General features: G+C 35.2%; 1 protein-coding gene across 2 annotated transcripts in view; it reads right to left on the bottom strand.

Moving 5' to 3' along the window:
* The window catches only part of KIAA0825 (KIAA0825 ortholog), a 355,127-nt gene that overhangs the window by 287,015 nt on the left and 40,784 nt on the right, over positions 1–27,328 (bottom strand). For both annotated transcript variants that reach the window (XM_087430038.1, XM_087430037.1), the window contains exon 5: positions 1,392–1,553. In XM_087430038.1, the coding sequence (XP_087286164.1) occupies positions 1,392–1,553 (162 nt within the window). The remainder of the gene's footprint in view (positions 1–1,391; positions 1,554–27,328) is intronic.

Raw genomic sequence — 27,328 nt, 5'->3', positions numbered from 1 at the left:
CTACATTACTTACTTTATAATTTAACAGTGCTACTTAAACTTAACCTGAAACACAGAAGGCTTGTAAGCTATGCTAAATATACAACAAACTCCAACCTTATAACTTTTCTAACCTAATTTACCCAGGCAAAATAAATGAAGAAATACAAAAGTAAACATATTAAACTAAATGTAATTCTTTTCTAAGAAATCAGGCTTTGAAATTTTTAGACTGATTATTAATCACTTGCTTCCCTCACTTTGTTTTACAAATGCAGCCACTATCTATATTTATTCTCCTAAAAAATGATATACGGTATCATGTAAAAGAGAACTTTTGTGTAGTTCATTCTGATATAAACAAAAATATTTATAAATAGAGATGTGAAAAGAAAGAACACGTCTCAACCGTTATGCCTTTGAATTCTACCTTTAATGTTTGAAACATCATTTCAACACACATGGCATAGTTTTCTTCAAAACAATTTTGTGAAGACTAACTAAAAACAACATATTATATAATTATAATTACTCTTGTAACAACTCACATTTATTGTTTATGATATGCTAGACATTCTTTTAAATACTTTACTTACACTAAATCATTTAATCCTCACAACCCTACATAATATATTGGAATCTAAAGCATTTAATCCTGAAAGAAAACAAAGAGAATATTAGTCTAGTCCTACACCATCATTTTAAAGATGAGAAACTGAAGGTCTAAGGAAACTAAATATTTTGCTCAAGGTCATCAGGCTGCTAGCAGCAGAAGAGGAGCTACTAGATCATCCAGTCTGCTTGTTCTTTCCGTAGGCCAGGCTATGTTTCTTTAATTAAAAAAAACAAAAAAACAAATCTATACAGAATTGACTTATGATGCTTTGTCAATTAGAATTATGGATTTTGGGGGCCGGCCCCGTGGCTTGGCGGTTAAGTGCGCGCGCTCTGCTATTGGCGGCCTGGGTTCGGATCCCGGTCGCGCACCGACGCACCGCTTCTCTGGCCATGCTGAGGCTATGTCCCACATACAGCAACTAGAAGGATGTGCAAGTATGACGTACAACTATCTACTGGGGGGCTTTGGGGAAAAAAAGGGCAGGAGGATTGGCAATGGATGTTAGCTCAGAGCCGGTCTTCCTCAGCAAAAAGAGGAGGATTGGCACGGATGTTAGCTCAGCGCTGATCTTCCTCACAAAAAAAAAAAAAAGGAAAAAAAAAGAAAAAAAGAATTATGGATTTTGCTGCATGCAAAGGATAAAAATGTAATTTCATAATGTGCATTACACTTAAAGTTTATTTAAAGAATTCCATTATGTTTGGTTTTTTCGAGTAATGGTATACATTCAGTAGCAGGAAGCAAAAACAGAGAGAATTATAGATCTACAAATTTAAACAAAAGAGCATATTACCTGAAGTATTCCTGGGTATCTTGGGCAATGAAAACATTTCTTCAAACAATTCTTGAACATTTTTTTCCAGCTTCAAAAATGATTTTATGAGCTGTGATAAGAATTTGAGTTCATCTAAAGAGAGGAAAAAGTTTCTTCCTTTCTTTGTGCATTCAGGAGTAACTGTGAAAAGAGAAGATCAATACTATTGTACATTTTATTTGTTTTCTCATTAAATATTAGAACAATCTAGGATTCCATAAACCATCAAAACTAAGAAGATCCTCAATAATTAAACCAAGTTTGTTCTTTAAGAAATACATATAAAATCTCCTAGGAGAGTCTTTCCTTTTAGGATTTTGGAGATGAATATTCCATTTGATGCAAACATGACAATTAAAGATTATATTGATTCTCAGAGTTATAAACAGGAATGTGATTTATTGTTGTAAAATCACATCTTATACAACTCTATTTTTTAAAAAGTCTGGCATAATTTGAATCTAGTCACAAGGAAACAGCAGACAAACCCAAATTCAGGGACATTCTACAAAACAGCTGGTCTGTATTCTCCAAAAGTGTCAAGAAACACAAAGACTAGGAAATGTTCCAGTCAAAAGGAGTCTAAAAAGACATGACAACTGCAATCAATACATGATCATTATTTTATTTTATTTTACTATAAAGGACATAATTGGGGTAATTTGGTGAAATCTGAGTAAGGTCTACAATCCAATGCTACTATTGCATGACTGTTAATTTTCTATATACTGGTTATAATATATACTGGTTATATATACCGGTTATAAAAAAAAAAGAATGCCCTTGTTTTTAGAAATACACATTGAACAATATAAGGGTAAATGTCTGCAACCTAGTCTCAGTTCAGAAAAAAAAAAAAAACAGTTTTAAGAAAGAGAGAGAGAATGAAAATATGGAAATGTGGTAAAATATTAACATTTGGAGAATCTGGACATTTTTTGTAAGTCTGAAATTAAAATAAAAAATTTAAAGAAAAAAGACTAGATAAAGGGTATACGTCTTAAAGACCTTAGAAGTGTTGTTCCTATATCATTAAAAAGAAGTAAATTAAGTTAGCTATTGAATCTAGACTAAATTATTCATGAAATCATGTTTAAAAATAACTTTGTTTAAATAATTGTGATATCTAGTGCTTTCATAAGATCAATATAACTTAAACAAAGGTTGATTTTTTTTCCTTTTATAATTATGTTACTCATTGTCTCACTACTATTTTAATACGATAGAAAAATATCTTATACTCTTCGAGAGTATGGAGAATAAGACTGACCTCACCAAATGGCACTTTTGACCAGGTTTTCAAGGATTTAAAGAATCTTTCCTTTATTATTGCCACTTCTTAAAACATACATTTAAGTAGTGTCTTGAGGCTTAATTACAAAGTGGAAAATTTGTAAACTCCCATAAAGTAAGCATAAAGTGCCTTTGAAGAGAAAATACAAGAGTGCTACTTAGAAATGACATAAGGTCTAGTGATTCCATGTGAAAAAATATTACCTTCATCACACGGATTTAAAAGGAAGGTTCCAGAAACATAACAATTTCATGGGTAATCTACCTCACTTCAGTTAAACTTTAAAATGTTGGCATCAAACTTGTAACCATATGATACAGTTTTTCACTGACGACCAAAAATGTCATGGTATCTTTGCAGATAATAAGAAAGGGACCCATCAACCAACTTAAACTGTGGAATTTAGTCTTGTTCTTAAACAGTAAAAAAAGGCTTAAAAAATTTACAAGTATCTACAAAAACTGTATTTCATCTCTAAATTGATGTTAGCCCCACATACATTATAGTCTATCTCTAACAGCCCTACTCACATCTACCATTTTCCACAGGCATGCCAGAGAACGTGAGCATGTACAACCAGCACATATAACTAAGGTTTTGCCATTAAAATCGTGACCCAAAAAGGGAAAGAAAAGAGAGTAAATGTATTATGATTCATTTAACTGTTGCTTGATTCTCATTTGGCCTGTTTGATTTCTTTTAAGCTTTGCTCATGTAGATGGCAGGGCTGGTTTAAACTTCTAAATCTTAAAGATGTTCCTTTTGGAACTAAAATGTTTATAAACCAAATTTTCAAAAACTTTAAGAATTCTTCCTAATTCTTTAATAGTTGGACTAGAAATTAAACATATTTAAGAAGGCTTTGTGCAGCTCAATCATAAATGGGAAGTATTTTGAATGCATATAAAGTAAGCAAAGAAGCTCCTCCTTGCCCGCCCCCTCAGAATCTTTGAGTCAAAAAACAATAAACTAACGGTGCTACTTGTTGAAAAATTAAGTAGGGTCTGAGGATTCTACATGAAGAGGTCTTACCCTCATGACCTGGATTTAGAAGGATCTTGTATTCCAGAAATGTAACAATATTGAAAGGTAAATATATTTTAATTCAATGAATCTTTATAACAACAATGAAAGAGGACAGAATAAAATGTATGACCTAAATCTAATCATTTTTGTCCCAAAGAAGCAATGATTATGGTAGAGGTCCATTAATTAGTAGTAGTCATTGTTTCCTATTGCTATTAGCTCAGTTCTCCCAAGGGGTATTGTCAGGGTTCTTAATTTATGGGGAAAATAATTCTGTGATAAATCCATTTTGTGAAAGTCCAATTAAAGCAAAATTAAACACAAAGGATGAAATAGCATTTCTCAAACTTATTTGTCTTATTTTCCCCACAGTATCTCCCAGGACTAGTGTTATAATCATCACACATTAGCTCATGATTTCTATCTGCGTAAACATACCTATTTTTCTGTTCCTTAGACTCTTCACTGTTAATCAAATTAGAAAAGGGTTTCCTGCAGCAGAAATTCCCTTTACTTTTTCCTTCACTAAATTAATCTCTCTTTCCTTGCTCTTTCAAGATTCTCTTTGCTCCTCTCCTTCAAGTCACCTCTCCAGGAAACCTTATCTGGATACAATCAATCCAGGAATTCTCCTTCCTACTCTAAGTCAATATAGCCTTTATCTTTTTTTTTTTTAACCACTATGAAACTGTTTTGCTTCAAGAAATTTTGGACATACATGTTTACATACAGGCATCTATATTTCACTGGCCACCAATCATTGCTTTAAGACATCTGAAATAATTATTGTTGTTTTATTATAGGATGATCTGTATGATTCTTAGGAAATACAAATTTCTCCTAAATCCCAAGAATATTATAAAGAAAAAAATTGTTTCCATTTTAGAGCAAGCATTATTTAATTACCATCAACTAGCAATGAGTAAGTCCATGTAAATAATAACTAGATAGTTGAGGGTTCTTTCCCTCTTATAATTTTAATAAAAATTTTTCTAAAATACAATATAAAATTCTCTTTGTCCTATTATTTAGAGTATGTAGAACACAATTTAAATTTTCTTCATGACAAGGTTACAATGAAGATTACTCATTTCTGTGTTGCACACAGGGACTAATGTCTGCCCCCTATTAAAGGGCATTTCTCAACGGGTTCTATGATCAAATAGGTTTGGGAATCACTTCACACTAAATACTCTTTAAAGTGATTCACAATGGAAATTAGCACATTAAAGTCTCTAGTATTTACTTTTATAATAATGTAAAAAATTTTTAAATAATGTTTCTCAAACTTTTTTGACCAATGAATACCAGTTTACCAACATAACTTTTAACTTCTAGGATTTTCTCAAAAACAATTGCTTAGGGGACACTGCTCTGGATTACAATACTAATGAGTATATCTGCTTTGTAGTGTTTCTTCCCATTATCAGGCCTTTCACTGTGAATTCTTGTTGCTGGCTGTGTGACTGATTTTACCAGTACCCGCTTCCACTTGTAAACTATTGCTCCTAATTGCATCATGGTACTGTTACCACCAAAAGGGGGTCTTCTACTCGCTGCAAAGAAAAGCCAACAGTCAAGAGGCAAGGTGGTAGGAGAGAAAGGGTTTTATTACAGCTTGCTACCAAGGTGGAATATGGGGGGACTAAGGTCCAAAAGAACCATCTTATGGGGGGCACAGGATCTTGAAGCAGTTAAATAGGCCAGTGGGTTATAGGGGAGAGAGTCAGGAATGTTGACCCTCTGGTGTTACAGACTGGGAGTGTCCACACCAGATCTTTCAGTTGTCATGGATATCAGCATAGAATCTCTGTTCGGGGGTCATCAGTCATCACATTCCTAGGGAACTCAAAGAACAAAGTTATTGTCTTAGCTGGGAGGGGCCATAAAATCTACAGAGCATGTGTATCTCCTGGAGGATGCATATCCACCTGAGTTAATCAGAGTTATTCAAAGCTACAAAACAGTCTCTTTTCTACCGTATTGTAATGGCTTCCCTTATGTCAACCTTGTGTTGAGCCGGTATCAGTATTTTGCAGACTCCTTTGAGACACTAATGAAAGTCTCCTAAATCCTCATAGACCCTCTTGTTGAAAAAAAATCCATGTAGCCATAGTTTCAGGGCTAAATAGAACCCTCTGAAGTCCGTCCATGGCTCTCTTAGGGCAACGTGTTGCAGGACCTTCTGTATAATTAAAAATGCAAATTCCTGGGTCATCTCCAGATCCTGTTTAAGCAAACGCCCAGGTGAGTTTTCCACACACTAGAGTTTGAGACCACTGCCTGAGGGATCCATGAACTCTAGGTAAAAACTCTTGTGGTCGAAAATCACTGTCTAGGAATCATAAAACCTGGATTTTGGTTTTAGCCAGTCAACCAAAGAAGTGCTATTGTGTAAAACAATAATGACTTAAAGAAAAAAACTCTACTTTTTCCATGGTCAAGAAATTTATGATTTTTTTTATATCTGGAAGAAATATGGAATGTCTGTAGGAAATTTCTAAGATAAATAAATTATTATTTATTTACACATTAGCCGTGGGCAAAAGAAGAATTGCTCCTGGAAAAACACCTGAAGAATAGTTGGAGTTCTTCAGCCACATTCATCACAAATGTAAAATGATTTCCATGAGGCCAGAGACTTCATCCAGTTTATTCACCATAATATCACAAGAACCCAGCAAAAAGTAGGCACTCAGAAAAACTGGTTAAAAAAATAAATGTATGAAATCCCACGGGTCCTAGAAATAGCTAGGTTTGGCCTAGAACAAAGAAAGATTTTATACCTAATCCTAAAATGCATCCTTCAAAACAATAAATATTTATAGATGTGAGTGAAGAAATAAATAGATAGATAAATAAATAATTACAGTATTATATATACACTCTTTTTAGTATTTTATTTGACAAAATAGATTTGAAGATTATTTCTAAAATAGAAGATGTGTGCAAAAGGATATAAAAACAACAGTGAGCTGGGAACTTGATAAAGCATATTGATACAACTGACTCTGAAACACGATTTTTTTGCTTTTAAAAATAAAATTATACTTAGGAAAAAAAATTTCACCATGAAAAAATATGCACAGATACGCATAGAACTGTTGTCCTAAAATAAAAAAATAAAATAGAAAGTCTCTCTCTTCTCTTTCTCTATTTATGTATACCCATACATACACATATAGATAGATATATCACTCATAAAGAATATATATTATAGATTATACACTTAGAGACGTTTTTCACCTAGCGACTAATAGTTAAAATATTAGCTCCATTCTGTTGTACCAAAATTAAGGACACTGAAAACAAACCTAGAAGGACATGTTAGGGCTTCTCACATTTGATCCACAACAAGGCAGCATTTGGAATAAATATCAAAGTCTAGCTAAATCAGACAAAACATAAAAATACGGGTTGCGGCTGAAAGTACACATATTATTTTCCAAAACCATTAGCAACAGAATTCTTGTTAATAATAGCATTAAGATACAGCAGAAAATGAGAAGCTAGAAAACCAGATAATCTGAAGCTGTTGGATCAGTATAATAGGATAAAAGGTGCACATTTCAGTTTTCCCAAAAAAAACGAACACTAGCCACCCTATTATGACTGTAAATGGATCCATTTTCAGTGAGGAAGTATTCTCGATGCCACTAAACAAGTGATGTAAAAAAGAGGTGACACACAAAAGCTATTTAAAGTCTCATTATTCCAGATGAAATTTATGACATAATCCAAATGGAATATATTTGTTCCAGTAAAGAAAACTTTTTAACAATATTACAAGAAGTCAGCAGAGACCACATAGGAACAAATAATAAGCAGTACTTTTCCCAGTACTCACGTCACTTCCTGAGAGCAGGTGGGACTTTGGAGCACACTGTGGTGTTCCAGTGGCCTGAAGGATCATGGTGCCTCCTTGAGTGCCTGCATCCATGGAGCCACACAGCAGGAGAGGGAACAGGATGCAAACACCATGTCCCTTCTTTGTTTTGTAAACCTAATGGGTAGATGGAAAATCAAGGAGGACCTGCAGGCACTGTTTTTTGTTACATACCCTAGGAAGAAATTGAAGCTGCTTTTTCCCCTTTTCTTTGGCATGATTTTTGTAACTTGAGTTATTTTTCAAATTTATATGACCAGGAAAGCATTTGAGGCTAAACTAAGACAAAGAATATTTTCACCTTAGTTTTCAAAACTGAATTTATTATTTATCTCTTTTTGAGGCGGTTTTCATAGGTACCACCCGAACAGACAAGGTAAAACTTTAAAATAAATTGAGTAACTGAATAACTGATTAAAAGGATGAGAAATATCTTTAAAGTTGAGTGAAAATGCAACCTGATACAAGCTGAATATGTGGGAATTTAGACACCCCACAGATAAGTGTTAGGACCCCTCTTCTTAATGATGGGAGAATGGAGAAGGAACTATAGGGAAAGCTGAGTTTCATAAAAGGTTAATTAATCTGAATTTGAATTCAGAAAACATTTAACTCTTAGAAGCTGGAAGTTGGACTCTGTCCTCTCTGTTTTTTCCCACTTCCGCTTTTTCCCCCATGTTGTGTTATGTGGTGTACCGCTATTTATAAGTACCACTACCTGCAATGCACAAGAGGTAGTACGGTAGAGAGGATAACACATGGAATTATGAGCCAGATGGCCTGGGTTCAAACCCTAACAGGGCTCCCTACTAGCTGTGTGACTTTGGACAACTACTTAGTCTCTCCATGCCTCAATAGTATATGAGGTTTAACTGCATTAACACATTAGAGCAGTACCTGATGGGTAGTAAGTGCCGTATAAATGTTAGATATTATTACCATCTCCTCTGAGAAGACTGCCCTCAGATCCCAGGCCAGCTTAGTTTCCTATTCTCCATGCTCCTTCCTATTTTACCCCACACATACCTTCATTTTAGCACCTACAAAGTCACATTGTAATTGTTAGTGTGGGAGATATCTCCTAAAACTTTAATCTGAATGGCAGAGACGTTTTTTCCCATTATTGCGTTCCCACTATTCATCATAGTGAATGAATGACTTCAAAATGATACATATTGCTGAGTGTCGGAGACAAAACCAGCTGCTTTTAACTCATTTTATTTGGCTTTTTCTACTGCCATATACACGCTTCTTTAGTAAAATACTTATATTGAATGAGCTTAACATTAATTACTATGTGTCAATTTGAACACAAAATATTTTGGGGAGAAAGAACCGTAAATATCATATCAGAGACCTGTTTCACTACAAACTACTTTAAATAATAGTATTTAATGAATTCCATCTCTAAGAATAAACTTTCTTAAAGTTGAAGGGTAACCCCTCTCCAAGACTTTCCACTGCCTCTTTGCTATGTCAACCCTTCAAAATATTGGTTTTGTTTTTGTGTCTGTGTGTTCATCATCTTTTTTAGAATCTAATATAAGCTATGCAGCTAGAATAATCGAAACAATGCTTTGCACATAATTCTGGGAGTTTCCTGATCCTTTGAGGCCTTAGCGTTCTATTGATCATCTGAATAAGGCCCTCTGCCTTGGTCTGACTTTATGAGAAGAAGGCTCAATAGGTCTCCCTCTCACCAAAGAGACCTGTAGCTTCTAGAAATTTCTATTTCCCTTTGCAAGAAGAATAGGTCCAGTATAGCTTCTACCTCATAATCTTATCACTCTTCCCATGTGATAAAAATAAAATAAAAAGTCTCAAAACATTTATAGAGACAACTATCTCTCTTGCCCACTCTGACATGGGCCCCAGGTAAGGTGAGGGGATAAACTGAGGAATAACTAATACTATATCTGCATTTTCTATACCTTCTTCTTTTGATTGTTCTAGGCCAAGATATTTGTTACACTTAATTTTGTATCCATTGACAGGATCAGTAATGGTGATTTAAAGACAGGTAGAGGTATGGACAGAGAGACCTGCTGGGTTTGGAATAAATCCTCACAATGCACCAAAAGCCCCCACATGAAAGGGAGGTTTGCTGTTACCTTTGGAAGGGCCCACACAGCAAATATCTCCTTGCTTCACATACCAAGAGAAACCTAACTGGATGAAAAGAGTGGAGATAGAGTCACCTTGAAGCTATTCTTCTGGGTCAATGAGAAAAACTAAAAAGATACTGCTTCTATTCTTCCCTCTTTATGATTCCCAGGCCAATCTTGGCTCCACTAGATGTCACCTAAACGTACCACTAAATGATAACAAAATTCTCCCACACTCCATTCCATCTCCTCTGGCAAAAGCTGTCAGTATTACATTAACAAGGGATCGGACTTCTCATTCATTTGCCAAGGGTATGATACTCATGTCCCTCTCCTATTTTCTTTCTTATTTTGTTTTTCTGACTGAGAACATGAGAGAGACTATCTGACACCTGATGTGGTCACTGTTAGTTGAAGATGCTAAACAAAGATTGGCTTTACATTTGAATTCAGCCAAAATTGAGAAATATACCTGGGGCAAATTTCTGAATACTTTCTCAACTGACTTTTCTTTTGTTTTATGCTGGTTTAACTCTCCGTTATATATACATGGATATGTTTATTCTTTTAGGGAACATCTGAATAAAAAGACATCTCTAGTGTAATGAAATGGGCTTTATAATTTTATTTACTTATTTATTTTTTCCCCCAAAGCCCCAGTAGATAGTTGTATGTCATAGCTGCACATCCTTCTAGTTGCTGTATGTGGGACACGGCCTCAGCATGGCCGGAGAAGCTGTGCTTCGGTGCACGCCTGGGATCCGAACCCGGGCCGCCAGTAGCGGAGCGTGTGCACTTAACCGCTAAGTCACGGGGCTGGCCCTGAAATGGAGTTTAAATTCTAAGTACTGTATGCTAATGACACATTATTAATGAAATATTTTCCTAATATCACTTTCTTGGTCTCAAATTTTGCTAGAGTTCAGTTAATTATATCTCTTATGTGTTACTTTCCATTATCATGACCAAAAATTAACCTGTAGAAAAAACTTAAACTAAGTTCACAATTCATTTTTACTATAGTCTAAGGTTATAGTTGAGAATTGATATTTCATTTTTAAAAGGAATATGCCATGACAGAGATGTTACATTATCAGGTCTTAATATAACATGTTAAAAATTAATTTTAAAAATTTATCACTGGAATAAAAATAATGCCATCATCAAAAAGATGGATTTAAGTTAAGATACCAGCTGAGTGTGCTTCCTAATATATTTCCTAAATGAATCATAAGCTTTCAAAAGAGATTGAACTTTTTTTTTCTTTCATACTGAAAAATAAAGAAGATTCTCTTTACATTTTTTTATCAGGTAGGCAAGTTATAATGCCTATAAATGTATGTTAAAATTAATATGAAAAGAGATAGCCATGGTGATAATAGCAGTATCTCGTACCCACCTGGAAAGTTGTCCTCACAAGCTCATTATCTAACAGAGAGTAGGGTAGGCCTTAGATTTAGGGAAGCCATTTACTAGGTGTGATGACACCTCGTTGAGCAAATTTTATAGTTATTTTACCTTTTTAGCTACCTTCCTCATCTAAGAAACAGTTATTCAGCCATAAAGGCAAAGTCATATTTCCTTCAAACTTCAAATATGACTTTGGAGCACCTTGTATCATCTTTTACCCAGTCTCCCCTCAAAAGGCCTATGAGTTACAAAAAGCATCTTTAAGTGGGGTTCAATTGCTAATTCAACAAAGATTTGCCTTGTGCCTACAATGCACCAGGCACCATGTGACATACAGCACTTGTGACAGACAGGAGAGAGGTACAAAGTGAGATCTGAAAGCAGGATGGGGGTGACTAACTGGGCCATGCCTCATAGCAGTCACTGTCAGCTCCTGTGGCCATCCCTGTCTCTTCAGAGTAAATTGATATCACTTCAACTATTTAAGTTCAGACAAGAAGAAAGGCACTAAGTTAGATATATAAGAAAAACCCAGAGTTAAGAAAAGTCCATGGATAAAAACTAATTGAAGAAATTATCAGGAGTTGATTGCCATCCTGTTTTGATATAAATGGTCAATGCTGGGCTCTGTTGTTCTGTTATAGTTTATTTCATGGGATATTCTTTTAATTGAAAAAAAGTAAATAAAAAATACATGAAAAATTAAACTACTGGACTTTGTTTTTCTTGAGTATATAAACATCTTAGATGTACTTGATTTTTATATTATAATAAAAAACATAAAGTTGTTCAATAGGCACAAATATTTTAGAATTCAACTTGCATTGCATTTTGGGTCCAGTGTTGTTGGTGTCTGGGTTGTGATGAAGAAGAAAGAAAGACAAGAGTAGATGGAAAGAAAGTCCAGAGGGGAGGCAGTTTCCTCTAAATAGAGGTCGGTGCATTCTAGTTTATGGGACAAATGTGGCCCACAGCCTGGCTTGGTATGGTCTGTGAGCTAAGCTGGCTTTTCTCTTTGTAAATGGATGGGAAAAAAATCAAAAGAAGAAGAAGATTTCATAACATGTTAAAATTATATGAAATTCGAGTTTCAGTGTCCACAAATAAAGTTTCATTGGAACATAGCCACAATGATTCACTTACATATTGTCCATGGCTGCTTTGGCTACAATGGCAGAGTTGAGTAGTGGAGACAGAGACTGTATGGCCTGCAAAGCCCAAAATATTAACTATTTATTCTTTTACAGAAAGGGATAACCTCTGCCCTAGAAGAGTAAGGGGAGAAGGTGAAAGAGAGACACAGTCACAGACGTGTTGATATACAAAAGGAGAAACCATGATTAAAAAGAGGGGGAGGCAACATGATGAAATGGAGATAAGAGTAATTAATAGCTACTGTTTACTGAACATGTACTATATGATAAAAACTTTATATATGCTATTTCTAATCTTCACTGAAACCATAATGAGGAAGTGAGCTCAGAGAAGGTAAGTCACTTACAGTGAGGAACAATGTGAATGTACTCTGAGAAAATAGCAATGGCACCAGATTTCAACTGAAGAACAAAGTGTGGGGGTCAGGAGGTGATTTTTTCAAACAGGTTGCATCTGTATCCATATTGGAATCATGTGGACAATTTTGGGCCATCAAGAAGAGCCAACATACACTTCAGATAGAACTAGCAATCATCTTTTATTTGGATCTTCCCTTCAAACACCAAGTCCTCTCAATGATAATAATAGAAAAAAATTATATAATGCTTCCTCTGTGCCAGGTACTATTATAAGCATTTTCCATATATTTACCCTAATCCTCTAAACTCCGTGAGGAAAGCACTAATATTAGCATTTACCTCTAAGGCATGAAGAGCTTAAATAAATTGCTCAAGGTCACAAAGCTCATAAGGAGCCTTTAAAATGCACTATGTTAGTATCAAATTGTAGCAGGCATCAGAATCACCTGCAGAGCAGTTAACACACAGATTGCTGGGCTGCCCCCCAAAGGTTCTGATTCAGTGAGTCTGAGAATTGAGACGTCTAACATGTTCCAAGTGATACTGCTGTTGCTGATTTGGAAACCACACTCTACGAACCATTGCTCATTGGCCCCTCTATTATTTCCTTATTCTCCTACCTAGCCATCCTGTTCTCAATTTTTAAGGCTTCGTCTCAGTATAAACTCTTATCAAAATTCATACTTCGATCTGGGGGAAAATGATCCTCTAAGTGGTTTCCTTCTGTCCTCCCCATTCAGGTACTCTTACACATCATGGGACAAGTTTTATTTCTCAAACACTTGTTACTTTTCCACTCAAAAACCTTTAACAATGACCATATATCATCTAAACATCAAAGTTTGGTTTTCAAGACTTTTTGTAATCTGTCCTTATGCTAGGTATCACATCATTCATTCAGTCATCCCTAGGTATCACATCATTCATTCAGTCATCCCTAGGTATCACATCATTCATTCAGTCATCCATTTATTTGATACCTTAGTTTTTGTGTGCCCAGCACTCCTTTCCCCCTTCTGGTAACAAGCTGATCCCTTGGCCAATCAGACGCCTTCCCTGAGACTTTTTGAAAAGACGTACAAGGAAAGCTGTTAGGATGTAAGTAGGAAGCTGCCAGGGGCCACATACCCTACTGAGTGGAGAAACTGGTCTGAGAATGAAGTCGTCACACAGAGGGAAACCAAGACAACAGATCAGGAGATACAGCTAGAAAGCTAAGTTCCAGTTGCTCAGGTCTCTAGAAATCCTCCGATTTCTGTCCTTCTAGAGGTTTAATTGTTTAGCTCCTTCTTCTATTGTGGTAACTACCACATTCTTCTTTAATAATTGCCCCTCCTTTTTTGCTCATAAGCAGCAGAGGTTAGGAATGGAAGAACAAAGAATTCACTTGCAAGCTCCGAGTCCTGGCTATGCCTGTGTCAATTATATGTAGAATAGCTCCCATGTGCCAGTCACAGTTCTCTTCACTGTCTCCAACAAGCGACTGGAATCTCTTCTGCTGCTACTTTTTGAACTTCAAGGGAAGCTCTTTCCCTTTCCCTCAGCCTGTAAAAGGTCTACTCACCCTTCAAGGACAAACTCATGTCCAAATCCTTCATGAAGTTTTTCTAGCTTGTTCTTCCTTACACTAAAGATTTGCCTTTCCTGAATTCTTAATGTACTTAAAGTCTTACATAAATTACTTGGTAATTAATTCAATATGGTATTATATACTTTTTTCCCTCATATTGCTTTGTGAGTTAGTCTTTTTCAGGCCTAGATTTGAAGGCACTTGAAGACACCAAATAAAATTAGGATTTAATTGATTTCAAACTTCAGAAAAAACTGCTTGGAGAAAAGTAATTTTTCTCAAAAGAAATATTAGTTGCTCCAGAGTTGAGCTGGAGGTGGGGGTGGGTGGGAGAGAGTAGGACTGAGTTTCAGAATATGTCATCTTGTCGGAACTCTCAGGGTTGAGAGATGAGATGGGAGAAGCCAGAAGACCTAAGAAACAAGGCCCAGGTTTTCTTTCTGTTGTGCCTTCCAAATAAACCCTCCATTCAGTATACATCCCCTACTTTGCATTATAGGACCAGAAAGTGAAAACTAGTTCATCTCTTCCTGCTTTCTGCTTCTCCAGATCCTGCCCATAGTGCAACCAACACAGTTCCATTTCATCTTGATCACCCTGGAGAGAAGTCAGAAGGGACTCCTATCTGCTAGAATCACTTTCTCAGAACTCTGCAACTGCTTGTCTGCATAACTCCCAGCAGCTTTTCATATATTTATGTTTTATTTCTCAATCTAGATGGGAAGTAAGGGTCTTATACTTTTTGGAATTCCCACTAATCTTAGCGCAATATTTTTTCAATAGGAGGGGCTCAATTAATAAGTTGATTAGTTGGCTACTATATTATACTTCCAAATACTGATTTATTTCAAGAAAATGATTCAGTTAAAAAATATTCATTGAACTCCTGTCGTGTGTTAAGCAGTGGATTGGGTACTGAGGAAAATAAATAATACTTGCCCTTGAGGTGCTTAGAGTCCATATGGGGAGACAGACCCCTAATTAGATATTTTAATAGAATATGCTAAGAGCTTTGAGAAAGGCATATGGAGATGCTGTGGGAGCACTGATTAGGGGCTCTAGCTCAGTGAAAGCTTCCTGGAAGAAATGACACACGAACTGTCATAAAGGATCAATGGGAATTAGGCAAAGGAGGGGAGGAAGAGGATAAAGAGGTGGGAGACAGCATGGCATGAGCAGGAGTCTCTGTCAGTTCAGTGTTAGCAGAGAGTGAAAAATACGAGATGGGGAGAGGGATGAGGTGAAGACGAAGAAGGCAAGTGCTAGGTCAAGGAAGGCTTGGCTTCTAATACTGAGTAGCTGGGGCTTTATGCTGACAGTGATGAGGAGCCACTGAAGAGCTTTAAACAGGGAAGTGGCATGTGCTTGGCAGATGTTTTAGAGGAAAACAAGAATAAGGGTAAAGAATCCAATTAAAACACAAAACTAAATAGTCCAAATGAGAGATGATAAAGACCTAAATTGGGCCTTGATGGCAGGAATGGAGAGGAGGAGATGGACTTAAAAATATTTAGGTGGTGAGGCAAAATAAAGAATCTTGGTGATTCTTTTGATAGTCGGGAGAGGGGCAGAAGGGGAGAATGAGTCATAGTTTCTGCTTCAGTGATTATTAGTGGATTAACTTGGATTGGGGAAGAGGATCAGGGATCAGGGAAATGAGGAGGAGTTCAGTTTATCCATGCCCTATTTGGAGTGCGGTAGAACATCAGAGGGACCAGATGAGCAGGTACTTAGCTCTAGAAGTACGAAGCTTTGGGTGGGATCAGTGCTAGAGCTAGATTGGGCATCATTCACACATAGTGACATGAAGATAAACAAAGGACATATCCAGATACATCTATTATTTTAATTTAGTTCTATTTCATTATTATTGTTTATTTTTAAATTGAAAAAAGTTAATATAGCACTTCCAGAGAACATTATATGAAGCATTTTAAAGATAAAATGAAGTATTCAATGAGAAATTGATTTAAAAATAACAAATATGCAGCCCTTTGTCATATATTGGTGTTTAGGAATACCACATTAATATATGTCGGCAATTCATCTTGTCAGTTTAATGCTAAATACAGTATGTATATGTATGTATGTATATATGTATATGTTTGAAATAATAACACAGTGCGTAGTTTGTGCCAGACACTATGTATAATATCTATATTAACATTCAGACACTATGAGGTAGGTTTTATTATCATCACCTCCATGATATAAACATCTGACACTCATAGAAGATAAGCAACCTATCCAAGGCTACATAGCTGCCAAGTGGAAAAGTTAGAATGCAAAGTCAAGTCTGCCTGATTCCAAAGCTCCTAACAGCCACAAGACATTGAGCATTAAGTGCCCCTCCTTCCCGCCCATCCTTCTAGCCAGGCCTTTTTTTGCAGCAATGAGAGAATAGCTGTCAAGACAGCAATAGCCTTGATAATCCAGAGGGAGGCAGGCAAACACAGGAATTTTAACACACACAAAAAAATCATAATTAATGATGTCTAAATGAATACATGCATCAATCTGGATATTCATGCTTCTGAATATTTGTGGTTAAAACCCAGTGAGCATACTGGTTTTGGAGGATAATTTGAATTTACATATCAAAATTTAAATTAGCTTATTCTTTGGCCCAGGAATATTCTCTTCTAGGAATAAAACTTTCCAAGATACTCACATGAGCATACAAAGAAAAGAAACTGGGAAAATCCTAATAGCTATTAATAGGAGTTAGATAATTAAATAATTAACTGATATAATCATACAACAGCTTGCAGCCTGTAAAAAGAATAACGCAGATCATTTTGTACATATCGATACAAAAGAGGCCTATGACATGGTAAGCTAAAAAAAACTGCAGAATTTGTGGAATGTATATATATACAGTACATGCATATGCATAAATGTGGCAGGGTACATGCCAAACTGTTAACAGAGATTATTCTAGGGTGGTAGGATTAAGGGTAGAGAGGGGGAAAGAGACCTAACACTGTTTACTTTATACACTTGAAATATGTACATACGTACACAAACACGTATTAAATGTGTATATGTATATGTGTATTTATATAACAGTGGGCATGTATTGCTTTTGTGAAGAAAAAAACTAAGATTTTTCTAAATTCAGTGAGTCAACAATCTGATAAGATCAATTTAAGTTTAGCCATATGCAAATAAATTATGCTACATCTTTATTATGGAATATCACGGCGCCGTGGAATAGAAAGTCAGACCAGATTGCACTGACATGGGAGAAGGTCATGAAATATTAAATGAAAAAAGCACACAGCAGAACAATATGTCTAGTTTGATCTCATTTTAAAAAATACAAACATATATCAATTCTTATATACGCATGAGGAAAATTCTAGAATATTTAACAAAGTGTGAATAAGAGTGGTGATCCCGGGGATTTGGATGGAGGGAAGGAAATGTGGGGACTTTGACTCTCTCCTTAATATACATTTGATGTTTTAATTTTTATAATGAAAATTTATTACTCTGATAATTTTTTTAAGTAATAAAAACATTTCTAAGAAATGTAGTTTGAGCAGTGGAGCACTTTATTTTCACTTTAGTGCAGATTTTAAATATTTGATATCACAATCTACAAATGTGCCCTAGAAAAAATTTCAGATTCATAATGTTTATGAAATATACAATTTAGCATAGCTTTACATGTTTAATGGTGCACTAAAGACTGTACAGGAAGTCAAAATACTTTAAAATATTTTCAAAATCTCAGTATTTCTCTTTCTTCCCATTTCCACAATGTAAATCTAGGCCCTCTTCACATAATCTCCTAATTGATGAATAAGTTTCCCATAACATTTTCATGAACAATCTAAACAATCTCAATTTTATCATTTCTTTCCCCTTGCTAACATGAGGAAACATATTCAAGGCTTTCATAAAGCTTTTATTTTCACAAATGTGTATCATTTCTGAAACAAACAAAAACAAACCAGGGCTCCAGAAATGCTCCTGGCCTTCATTTTGGATGTGAAGCCGCCTCCTCCCTGGGCCCACCTTCTCTCTCATGTACATTTCTTCTTTAACTGGGAAGGCCCCACTGCCCTACAAAACCTGATGTATGTCCTTACCTTGATTTCAGGTTAACAAGAATGTCTCACCTCTGCTCAAACTCTTCCCATAGCATTCACACTACTTCCCCATTATCTGATCATCTCATTCCTGAATTCTTGTAAACTCTTGCTCGTGCCTTAAGTCCCTTCTTGGTTGACTTTAGAGAAGACCATTTCAAGAACCTCTCTGATTTCTCCTAAGGGTTCAGAAGGAAAATCCTGCCACTTGAGAAGCAAATATGCATATCTTCCTAATGAGGAAGAGTCCACTCTGCTTTTGCCAACCTTTGGCATCTTCCGGGGAGCTAGACTTCTCAGAGCCAGACTTCCTCACTGTTAGTCCAAAGCGGCAGGGCACTGGAAGGGCATGGTGTGGGAGATGCCCATGATTCCAGCCTGTGGATCAAGGATTATGATCTTAACACGTACCTAAAATTCAAAGTGACCTAAGGGAGAAAGAGCCTCAATTAGATCAGCTTATAAATCACTCAGCCTTTAACAAATGATATAGAGAGAATATTGTCAGAGCCTTATCTTAAATAAGGCATTTATTGATAAGATCTTATTTCTCCAAGGTTTTGGGTTACAAGTAACAGAAAAGAAGTAAACTAGAGCAATAAATGGGAATTTCAGATAAAGCTAAGGGTTGTCTGGCCCTTGTCTCAAAGGGGTAGAAGGACAATGGACAATCAGCTGAGTGAAAGTCATAAAGTTCCTCTCTTTAATCAAGTTTCTTCCTGGAATCATAGGCTGAATTTGCTTCCACTCACACCAAGGAAGAGGACCAGAAGGCAGCCATTTACAGTTGTTTGGAGAGCCAAGATTTCAAGTTTGCCAAAATGAGACTGATATGCGTGGAATTCGCTTTGGAGACTAGAAGGCTAGAAGTGATAAATTGCGGGAAGCAGCTGTGTCCCTTTGTTTCTATCACAAAGTGGCATGAGTGATTCCAAAGTGATATTAGATAATGGATCTTATTTTTGCGAGTTAACATGGAGACCAGATCTTATCTCAATATTTTATCTTATCTTCAGTTCTAACTACTGAAAAGAAAAGTACAAATCTGTTCTTTCTCTGAGAAATCACAAAACTATATTAACAGAGGCAGCCTTTTTTAGAATTCTCTTATATTTATTATAAATCAAAGTTAATATTTAAACTTATGGCTACATGATATTAAAAAGTTCATCTCAGTAATCAACCCTTTATTTCATGGAGATATCAACTTAAAATATCTGAAAAGCCAGTTTTCAAGATCAAATCTAAGTTATGGCATACTAAAAGCATAAAATATGTCAGCTCCAACACATCACCAATAAAGATTAGATGCTTCAAATTGTGAAAACATATGTAACTTAGCAATTCTCATTTAATGATTATTAAAGCTAATATCATTCAAATTATTTTAAAATTAGTATAAAGAAGGTCACATATATCTTTGAAAGGTTTATCTTAAATAAAAAACAAAGAAATAAAACTACAACTGATAAAAACTTTGATTTCTTAAAGGAAAAAGTCTAATGATAAACATACTACATGTAAATAATCATACACAGGACAAATTCTAAAATAATAATAATTTAGGAAAAATTCAAATTTTATTACAAGTTAATATTTCAATACAGAAACTTTGCTATATTGCTGACTAACCTCATGACATTTAATTTTACTTTGCAGGCTTTGAAAAATACAATTAGTTATCAGCAATCAATTTGTTGACTCTATTGTCCCCAGACAGCATTTGCTACCACTGGGAAAATACTGCTTATGCTCTAACTGCTATTGCATACTTCATAATCTGCTAATTAGCACTTAATTTTCCCTTTGCTTAGGGAATAATGATTATTGCCTTCATGTATTACAACAGAGGGCTACCTTTAACAATCACTTTTTTAAAATTAGCTAATAATGCATAGACAATACCCATCCCCCCATGAGTGCCTTACATATTCCATTCTGACATAATAACCAATACAATTTTTCAAATTCTGCTGGAGATAGTTAATTTTAATATTAACATAAATCCAGGACAGCCACTTTGATTATTTTCAAAACTTTGAATATTTTGACCTTTGGTATAAAAATTTCAATCATAACAGTTTTAAACTTGCATACTAAATTATGAGCATGTGATTTAAAATACTTAACATGAAATGGCAAAAGTGAGAAATTAATTCCTATAGAGTAGTTGTTAAAGAGGCAAAGCACAAACAATAGAGGCTAAAGTCTTTCACTTTTATATTCTTTAAATTTGAAGAGAGATATTTGGTAATGTGACCATTTTTCTCTTGGTAAAAGAAGTTATTACAAGTGAAAGTTGTACTTCTAAATGTTATCTATGGTTTTCAATGGCAGATTCTAATCTGGAGAGAAAACTTTCTATAAAATATATTTTTTTCTTTATATTTACAGATCAGAGCATGTAATAGTGTTAAATGTTATTTCATTTTTATTGAATCATATAAATGTCATAATGGAATGGATTAATAAAGTAGATTCTCTATCTTTGGATAGGCAACTCGTCTCTAGCTTCTAAGTCTGAAAACATGCTATACTTCATTCAAATAAACGAGTTTGAAGTGCAAATTTTTGAAATTTGGATTGTGATTCTGATGATGATGAAAGCACCAAAACCTGGATAATAGGTGATAACAATGAATTTACAATGTACATATAACTTGTAGTTGTATGTATATTACCATATACTAATTAATATCATATGCAGTGACAGAATGCCAAATAAATGAATAATGAATACTAGCAGTCAAAAAAAATGAAGCCAAAGTACTTCCTAGTCTCAATAGGAGTAAGAAAGATATTATTATCAAATTTCCAAATTCTTATTTCTAATCAAATCTATTTAATAAAAAATATGACAAACTATCAAAAAAATGTTGACTAAAATAACTTAGATAAGTGAAATAGCACAATGATTGTTAGATAAATTGAAAAATTCACACCCAACACTTAGACATATAAAATATAAAAAACAAGAGAATGTAAAGCTTGACTAAGTGACCTGATCAAATAATTCCAAAATTTTATTTGTGGTTTATGGTCATCCAATGAAAGATTCAAAGAAGTAGACGTCTGACAAAAATTCATGGAAAAGCCTAAGATTTAATGCTTATTATGTAAGTAAAAACAGAAGAAAACAAAATTAAGTTTGGGTTAAACCAGATATGAAGTAGTTTAATAAAGTAAAAACAAGACAACTTAGCAATAGTGTATGGGGAAATTTTAAGGAGTAAATTTTCAAAGTAGAGCATGGGGAGATGCATGCATAAATCCCATTAGCAATAATGTGTTCCTCTGATCTTGGTGATATTCACTTTTAAGTGATGCCATAACTATTGTAACAATCTTGCATTTATGATAGCATTCATTTACTCTCTGTCCCTGAAGACAGTGAACCTAAAAGTAGTGTTATTCTTTCTTTTGCATTTACTAATGATATATTTAGCTTTATACGCACTAGTCACAGATCGATCCTTTTTTATGCCTCACTGTGGTAATTTTTTTTTTAATAACTGTATGTTTAAAATAATTAGTACTGCTGGATATAATCACTAATTTCCTAAAACTGCAAAAGGCAACTTAATATTTCTGCATAGCAACTGTAATACACAATATTCCACGGAACTAAATTATTACAAACAGTGCCAGCAGTTTTCTATACACAGTACTTAAGATAATTATAAAAAATCATCTTCATTACTGCTTGCTAGCATTTTTTTAACAGTTTAATTTGGATAGGTTACAAAATACATTCAAATCCCACAGATATAATTACTGTAAACCCAAGAAGCTATAAAATGTTCCCAACCAAATCCCTTTGACCCTGTTAATGTCTATTCCTTGTTAATCTCAGGCAAACATTGTTTGTAGTGTGCATTTGTTATAGAATATAAAAAAAAAGGCGGGGTGGGGGGGATAAGGAACTCCCTTAACAGTTGTTATTGATTCCAGCATTTACTGACTGAGAGTTAAGTGCTGTTTACAAAACAGAACAGATGCAGATGCTGACAAAAAGGTAAACAATTGTTGTATGGCTTCCTGCCAGATTCCGAACCGATATATTAAACTCCAAGTGAAGCACATTTCCCCTATGGACTGCACTTATTGCCACTTCATTTCCTCTGTACTCTGTCTCTCTATTGCTGGGCCTGGCACTAAGCTATTTCCAGTTCTTTGCTGACCCCTGAGGCCTGGTGCTACCACACACAGCCATTAGAGAAGGGAATTGCATGTGTCTGACATGGCCTGAAACCAATTATTTGATATTTTCTTCAGAATGATGCCCAACTCTGTTGGGAATGAGCAATCATAAAATAATTTACCTCCTGATTTAATTTTTTCCTGCACAAATTAGTTGTCGACTGAGCTGGCTATACACAGATGCCCGTGACGTAGCTCTCTGTCCTATCAAGAGGACACTTGAAATGAAGCAGGGGGTCTGAATTGAATAGGTTGGGGAATCCTGCTTTAAAGAGGCACTGACAAGTTTATCAGATATACTGATCACAGGTACTCTTGGTTGATTGAAAATGACAGAACCTTAAAGAACCATCAGGATGGCAGAGAAAACCACAGAGATGCAAACCTTATCAGGGTATTTAATGTTTTTAAACATCTGTCTGATTTCTGGTTTCCTCTTTGTGTCCCAGAAATCTTGGCCCATGATCAAAATTTAATGAAAAATAAAGAAAAAACCTTACATTGGTTCACGACTGAGTGACTTTCATCAAATTTAGTATTTAGTAATTCTGGTTTTTATTTGGTTTTTTGTTTTTGTTTTTTTTGTTTGTGAGGAAGATCAGCCCTGAGCTAACAGCCATGCCAATCCTCCTATTTTTGCTAAGACCGGCTCTGAGCCAACATCTATTGCCAACCCTTCTCCTTTTTTTCCCCAAAGCCCCAGTAGATAGTTGTATGTCATAGTTGCACACGCTTCTAGTTGCTGTATGTGGGACCCTGCCCCAGCATGGCCGGACAAGCGGTGCGTCGATGCGCGCCCGGGATCCGAACCCGGGCCACCAGCAGCGGAGCGCGCGTACCCAACTGCCAAGCCACGGGGCCGGCCCCAGTAATTCTGTTTTTAGATACAGTCATAAATGTCAAGAAAGTATGTATTTTTCCATAACACAAATCCTTACAAGTGCCTTTCACAAAAATATAAAGAACTTGTGCTTTATATTTTGTGGTCTGTACGTCACAGAAACAAGGCAAAATATGAGATTATCATTTATCAATAAACATGGAAAACATAAATTTGCATAAGTTTCATCTGAATAATGAGATATGAAGGCCAGCTGCTCAATAAAGACAACATAAGTCTCTTTAGAGGGACTCACTGAACATACAGCTTCAACCGAATCTGTGCAGTATTTTCTTGTCTATAAAATCAAGCAAGGATTTGTCTCATTTTTACATACTTAGTCCACATTAGATCTTAGCTACTAAATCTTTTTTTTGGCTAAGAGTCACGCTGAGCTAATATCTGTTGCCAATCTTCCTCATTTTGCTTGAGGAAGATTTGCCCTGATCTAACATGTGTGCCAATCGTCCTCTATTTTGTATGTGGGTTGCCACCACAGCATGGCCGCCAACAAGTGGTGTAGGTGCGTGCCTGGGAAGTGAACCCCGGGCAACCGAAGCAGAACGCTCCGAACTTAACGACTAGGCCACAGGGTCGGTCCCCCTATTAAATTGTAAAGAGGTTGTGATTGCTGCATCTTCCTACTTCTCTTTAGAGTCCAGGCTCTGCTAACTATACCCATGTACCAATAATTGTGAACTTTATGGCTTTTGTAACCATGACTAAGAAAAATTATAAGAAAAATGTCCACTAAAAAGTATACCCTCTGCAAATAGATAAAGGATTACTGTTTTATTGCACTACAAAAAGAACATTAACAGTGATAATTATAATTGATTTCAGTACAGTTTGGAAAAAGATATAGGAAGGCACTATAAAACAATTTTACAATATAACTTTCTCCAACAATGATCACCATAAAATTTGGAGGCAATTTCTTTTCCTTTCAGAATATATTTCTCAAACCTGAGCATCCACTCCCAAAAGTATTACAATAATTAGTACTGTGTGCCTTTTACTAACGGAAATGCTAATACTGAGTTTTAAACTTAAAGTAATTTCTACCTTGGAGGACAAACAATACCATGCCAGTTATTCTAAAATTGGCTCAGTATGATTATGTTACAGAAATCTAAAATATCCAAACTTCAAATTATGTAGTCTTTTATATTTCACTGGCATCATAATTCCAAAGGCTGTATGAGATTCTCATCACTCACTAGCATTTACCTGCTAACTTGTTCTATTATCGAAGAGATTAAACTAGTAATAGGGTAAACTATGCTTTCTAAATAATAGACGGGGTTTTCTGTTTTCACTCAATGTTGAAAAGAAGTTGCAAAAACAAACACTCATAGGTTTTGCTTTTGATGGAGGCAACATACTGTACTTCATTTTAAATAACCTTTCATTTCCTTACATGTACAATTTTAGATTTCCATTCAGATAGCCCTACCATTAAAGTTCTTATGAACGTTTTGGTAAGACTAGAAGCAAATTAAAAATACATGTATAAACAAAGGAATACAAAATCAGTTTTAAGAATGACAGAAGCAAAAGGATTTCTGACTGGAAGTCCATTATGACTTTTAAACATTTTACCCAAAGCTAAGGATTATTTTCTCATTTCTACATGTGGGGGATTGATTGGTCTAACTTTAAAGCTATCAGCAGTTTCTCCTGTATAAATTCCTGTGCAGAGAGATCAATCCATAGGCAGAAAACACTACTTTAGACAAAGAATTTTAACAATCCCAGGTGTAAAAGACATAGATTTCCCCTGAGTTCAAAAATAATAGGTGGAGATGTTAAATGACATCTACTTTGAGGCAGAAGATATGTTTTATACCAAATATTTGACTTCATAGATGTGACAAAGATTTTCACATTTATATATAACGACAATAAAAATGTTATATCATAATGTACATTTTCCAAGTTGATTTTCATAATAAAGAATGTTGTGGTGCAGGAACAACCATTAAAAGTCTCAGTCTCCAGTTAAAAAGATTCCATTTTTAAAGTAATCTTATCAATGTTTGTTTGCTTATTAAACTTTCTTTTTGAATATTTACAAAATAAATATGTAGGGTACTAATAACTGATTAATAGTATATAACGAGAAGTCACATTACATTTTCTCAGAACCGGAGGAAAACCATGTTAATTAAACAATATTCGACATTATCATAGTCCACTGAAAAAATGACCATATGTTAAATAAGAATTTAGAGGGCCGGCCCCGTGGCTTGGTGGTTAAGTGAGCACGCTCCGCTGCTGGCGACCCGGGTTCGGATCCCGGGCTCGCACCGACGCGCTGCTTCTCCGGCCATGCTGAGGCCGCGTCCCACATACAGCAACTAGAAGGATGTGCAGCTGTGACACACAACTATCTACTGGGGCTTTGGGGGAAAAATAAATAAATAAAATCTTTAAAAAAAAAAAAAAGAATTTAGATATTCGTAACCTGTAAACGTAAAAACCTGTAAATGTTTTTACACTAAACAAAAGAACTAAGCATTCACATGTATTATTATGTTCATAATTCAAGATAGAGAATAACAAATAATTTTAGCAGGGGAAAGCAGAAGTCAGAAAAGTTTTAGGAAGGTTGCATAGTGACATAGCAACTCACTTTCTACAGAAAATGAATTTTTGGCTTACAACAACCTCACGTAAATTACTTGTCCACATTCTTTCTCAAGATAGAATAGAAGCAAAACAAATTTGTTCACTTTTAGAATAATTTTATTCTAAACTTTTTTTTTTTTTTTAAGATTTTATTTATTCATTTTTTTTTTCCCCCCAAAGCCCCAGTAGATAGCTGTATGTCATAGGTTCACATCCTTCTAGTTGCTGCACGTGGGACTCGGCCTTGCGCTGGACGGAGAAGCGGTGCCCTGGGGCGCGCCCGGGATCCGAACCCGGGCCGCCAGCATCAGAGCGTGCACACTTAACCACTAAGCCACAGAGCCGGCCCCTAAACTTCTTTTCAATGATTTTTTTGCAGTTATTTTCATTCTGCTCTTAATATGTTACTTATATTTTTAATTAGATAATTTCTTTTTCCAAGTAAAAAAATAAGAGTTTTAAAATCTCAGTATTTTAATCCTTATTTTAGTGTTTCAGTTTTTAAAAATGTTATTGCATGGTTAATAAGGTATATAAATCTCAAACCGACCTATGACCCCCTCATGAGAAACCAAATAGTGTGCCATTTTTATCTACCATCCTTAGTATCTGAATGTCATAATTAGAGGATGTAGCAAGTGAAATATTCTTTCTACCCTTAGGAAGAACACACAGGTGTTCTAAAGAGGGAGGAGTTGATAACTGAGTGCAATTTAGCATTTGCTAATCGTTGCTGCATGGAAGAAAAATATTACTAAATTCAAATTGCATCCACTTTCTCTCTTATGGAATATATTTTCCATCTTTGCTGCCCTACTGTCTTTAGAACAAAGATTCAGAGGCCTCAGAACATTTAATGGTCAACAACTGAGTCAGAAAAATAGAGTTCATGCAGCAGAAAACACGTTTTAGGTAAATAAAGATATGCATACATATACGCAGATCTACACATCTACCCCAGCACATAACATACATCCCCCTCTCATACATATACACATTCAGTCATTTTTCTCATAGTTTTTCACCAAATAAATAATTTTCAAAGATGATACAACCTTTAGTAGGAAGAACTTAAAAACACCATCAATTCCTTAGGGAGGAGACATTCTAGTGTCAGACTTCTCATTTATTTTTTTATGAGGCATTGAGGTACAGAGGTAAGATACTTCGAATCTTAGTTCTGTCTCAAACTTGATATGTTAACCAGCCAAAATTCTTTAGTTTTTTCACCAATAAAACAAGAACTAGAATTGCTGCACTACTTAATTTCAGAGTGGTAATGTAACAAAGATAAGTCAAATAA

Source organism: Ceratotherium simum, chromosome 4 (assembly GCF_057802395.1).
Source record: "Ceratotherium simum simum isolate JZ-2026a chromosome 4, ASM5780239v1, whole genome shotgun sequence".
NCBI lineage: Eukaryota > Metazoa > Chordata > Mammalia > Perissodactyla > Rhinocerotidae > Ceratotherium > Ceratotherium simum.
Note: the sequence above shows the minus strand (reverse complement) of the source record. Positions and strands in the feature narration are given on the sequence as shown.